At 34.1% G+C, this 3,446-nt stretch overlaps 1 protein-coding gene across 4 annotated transcripts in view; it reads right to left on the reverse strand.

Moving 5' to 3' along the window:
• LOC106878603 (kelch domain-containing protein 10) overlaps window positions 1-3,446 on the reverse strand; it is a 19,035-nt gene that overhangs the window by 12,352 nt on the left and 3,237 nt on the right. For all 4 annotated transcript variants that reach the window (XM_014927869.2, XM_014927870.2, XM_052967481.1 and 1 more), the window contains one exon: window positions 256-371. In XM_014927869.2, coding sequence (XP_014783355.1) covers window positions 256-371 — 116 coding nt within the window. The remainder of the gene's footprint in view (window positions 1-255; window positions 372-3,446) is intronic.

Raw genomic sequence — 3,446 nt, forward strand, 5'->3', positions numbered from 1 at the left:
TATATATATATATATATATATATATATATATATATATATATGTATACACACACAATGGGCTTCTTTCAGTTTTCAGCAACCAAATCCACTCAGAAGGCTTTGATCAGCTCTGAGCTATAATAGAAGCAGTGGGAACAAACCAAAAGTAATGTGGTTGGGAAGCAATCTTCTTAAACACACAATCACACCTACACTCCTTTATTAAATTAAACCATATAAAACAATGATAAATCATTTTACTTGCTTCTATTTTACCTCATTAAACAAGTCTGAGTAGGTTGGGTTAAATCCACCAATAACAAATATGTGGTTGGCTGTAACAATAATTCGGTGTCCACTTCGTTCAATTGGTATATCTGTGTTTTCACAATCTAAACAACAAGATAAATGTTTACAAAATGAAATCATGATTGAAATCATCAGTTTGTAGTTGACTACAAGGAAAATAAATATTTGTATTGATTATTTCACAGTAGAAATTAGTTGTAAAGATTTAACAGAGCTCTACGTTCTGTAAAAGCTAGATACCGATGTTTTGTAAATTCTGTTCTAGTTGAGTATAAAGATGTTAGAAATATAGCAGATACTGCTTGTATGATGGTGACACTCGTTTACAACTAATATGTAATGTCAAGACATGGAAGCACAAAGAAAAACATGCACACACATACATATCCACATAGTCATCTATGAATCTATAAATCAGATAAAATAGGTACTTGTATCAGGTCATGCCATAAGTTCTGTCCGATTTTACTTTTTTTTAAATAGAATGAAATTTAATAGTATTTTAGAATGTCTAATGGAATTAAAAATTATTTTTATGCATTTGTGTACATTTAAACTAATTAAATATTATTTTACAGAATAGAATTAAAATTTCTTTGATTAAAACCCTTTCTAACATGGAAATATCCAAAGAGCATTCGAGGCACATAATGCTTTATGAGTACAAAAAAGGAAACTCTGCAGCCGAAGTGACTCGAAACACACACTCAGTTTATTGGAAAGAATGCTTGAATGAAAGAACTTGCAGAAGATAGTTTGCAAAATTCAGAAGGGGAGATTTCAGCCTTGAAAAGGAAGATCGAACAGGACGTCCAGTTGAGTTTGATGACAAGCTCCTTGAGGCATTACTTGAAGAAAATCCTGCATTATCAGTCGAAGAATTGGCAATAAAGCTTAGTTCAAATCATACAACTGTTCATTGTCATCTTCAACAACTTGGAAAATGGGTGCCCCATGAATTGTTCGAAAGCAACTGCAAATCCCGGGTTGATATCTGCTCTTCTCTCCATTCTCGTGAACTCATTTCACCCTTTTTGGATAGACTTGTGACTGGTGACGAAAAATGGATCTTCTATCGAAATGTTAAATGTCATAAACAGTGGCTTGATAAAATGGAAAAAGCTCAACCACAATCGAGAAGGGAATTTCATGGGAAAAAGGTTCTCTCTATCTGGTGGGATTTCAAAGAATAATTAACTTTGAATTGTTACCACCTAATGCAACAATCAATGCTCAAGTCTACTGTCAGCAATTAGAGCATTTGAACAAAGCTTTGAAGAAAAAAAGACCCACTTTAGAGAATCGAAAAGGAGTGATGTTTCATCAGGACAATGCATGACCCCACACTGCAAAGATCACATCACAGGAGATTGAAGAGCTTGGTTGGGAAAAAATTCCTCATCTACCTTATTCTCCTGACCTTGCTCCTTCAGACTACCATTTGTTTCGTAGTTTACAGAATCATTTGGGGGACATAAATTTCACAAGTCAGGAAGAGGTCGAAACTGACATTTTAGAGTTCTTCGCTTTGAAACCAAAATAGTTTTACATTGGTGGGATTAAAAAGCTTGAAAATAGATGGAAGGAAGTCATAGATAATCAGGGAAAGTACATTGATGATTAAATATCAATTAAATATAACATTTGATCACTTGTTTTCTTTATTCAAAATTCGGACAGAACTTATGGGATGACCTGATATATTTGTCAACAGAATGGGTGTATTGAAGTGATGGATCTATACTACTGTATTCTTTGATGCATGCATGTTCACTCCCCAACCATGTAGTTGGGATCAGCCTTACTACGTGGTGCCTTGGGCTGGTGTCTTCTATGATAGCCTCAGATATATCAAACCCTTATCAGTAGATTTGGTAGACAGAAACTATAATATACCAACTCTGTTGACAAATATACATATATCTATTTGTATGTATGAATGCTTACATACCTATACCCACACATTGGACTTCTTTTAGTTTCTGTCTACCAAATCCACTCATAAGGCTTTGATATATCTGGGGCTATAGTATAAGACCCTAGCCCAAGGTGCCACACAGTAGGACTGAACCCAGCTACATGGTTGGGAAGTGAACATCTTTACCTAAAATCTAAATTTCATGCATACAAAACTCCAGGTGAAGATTTATCTCCATTTCTAACAGATACAGTGACCCTGCAGAAGATACTTTGGCAGCTGTGATGAGATTGTTGTTAGTTATTAGGACTGTTTAGTCCCAGGACAACAGTGAACCAGTAGGCCTATAATAGTTGTGTCTAGTTTAGGCACAAGGCCAGCAATCTTTTTGAGGAAGGGTTTAGTTGATACTATCAACTTCAGTACTTGAATAGTGCTGTATTTTATTGACCCTAGAGGGTTGAAAAGACAATGTTGGCTTTCATGGGATTTGAACTCATGATATCAAGAGTCAGAATACTGCAAGGCATTTTATTCACCGTTCTAACGATTCTGCCAGATTATCCTTTCTTTTAAATTTTCTATGTCCATTCTGCTATTTATCTTTTTATTTTTCAGTAAATCATACCATATTGAAATATATCTGTTGTGTCTTAAAATAATGTTGGTTTTTCAATATTTCTATAATTCATAAAAGTTCTTAATATTATTCATTTGAAGGCGGTGCGCTGGTAGAATTGTTAGCACGCCAGGTAAAATGCTTTGTTGCATTTTGTTTGCCCTTAAGTTCTGAGTTCAAATTCCGCTGTGGTTGACTTCGCGTTTCATCCTTCTGAGCTTGATAAAATAAGCACCAGCTGAACACTGGGGACGATGTAATCAACTAATTCCTCCCCCCAAAATCGCTGACCTGGTGCCAAAATTGAAACCAACATTATTCATTTTATTTATACAGATAAACCAAATAATTATAGAACTTTTATATAATTATATATTTATTTGGTTTACTTGTATAAATAAAGCTTACAAAATAGTTAATAAAATTACAAAATATATATATATATATATATTCATTTTACAATTTCCGCTAAGGTTGACTTTGCTTTTCATCCCTCTCAGGATCGATAAAATAAGGGTAAATTTCCCGTTTTCCGGACCAAAAGAAGTTTTTTTGTGGCATATAAAGGGGTCACCGTAATTCATTCAATGAAAAAAAAAAAATTCTAATGATTCTGGGATG

Source organism: Octopus bimaculoides, chromosome 4 (assembly GCF_001194135.2).
Source record: "Octopus bimaculoides isolate UCB-OBI-ISO-001 chromosome 4, ASM119413v2, whole genome shotgun sequence".
In the NCBI taxonomy this organism is placed as follows: domain Eukaryota; kingdom Metazoa; phylum Mollusca; class Cephalopoda; order Octopoda; family Octopodidae; genus Octopus; species Octopus bimaculoides.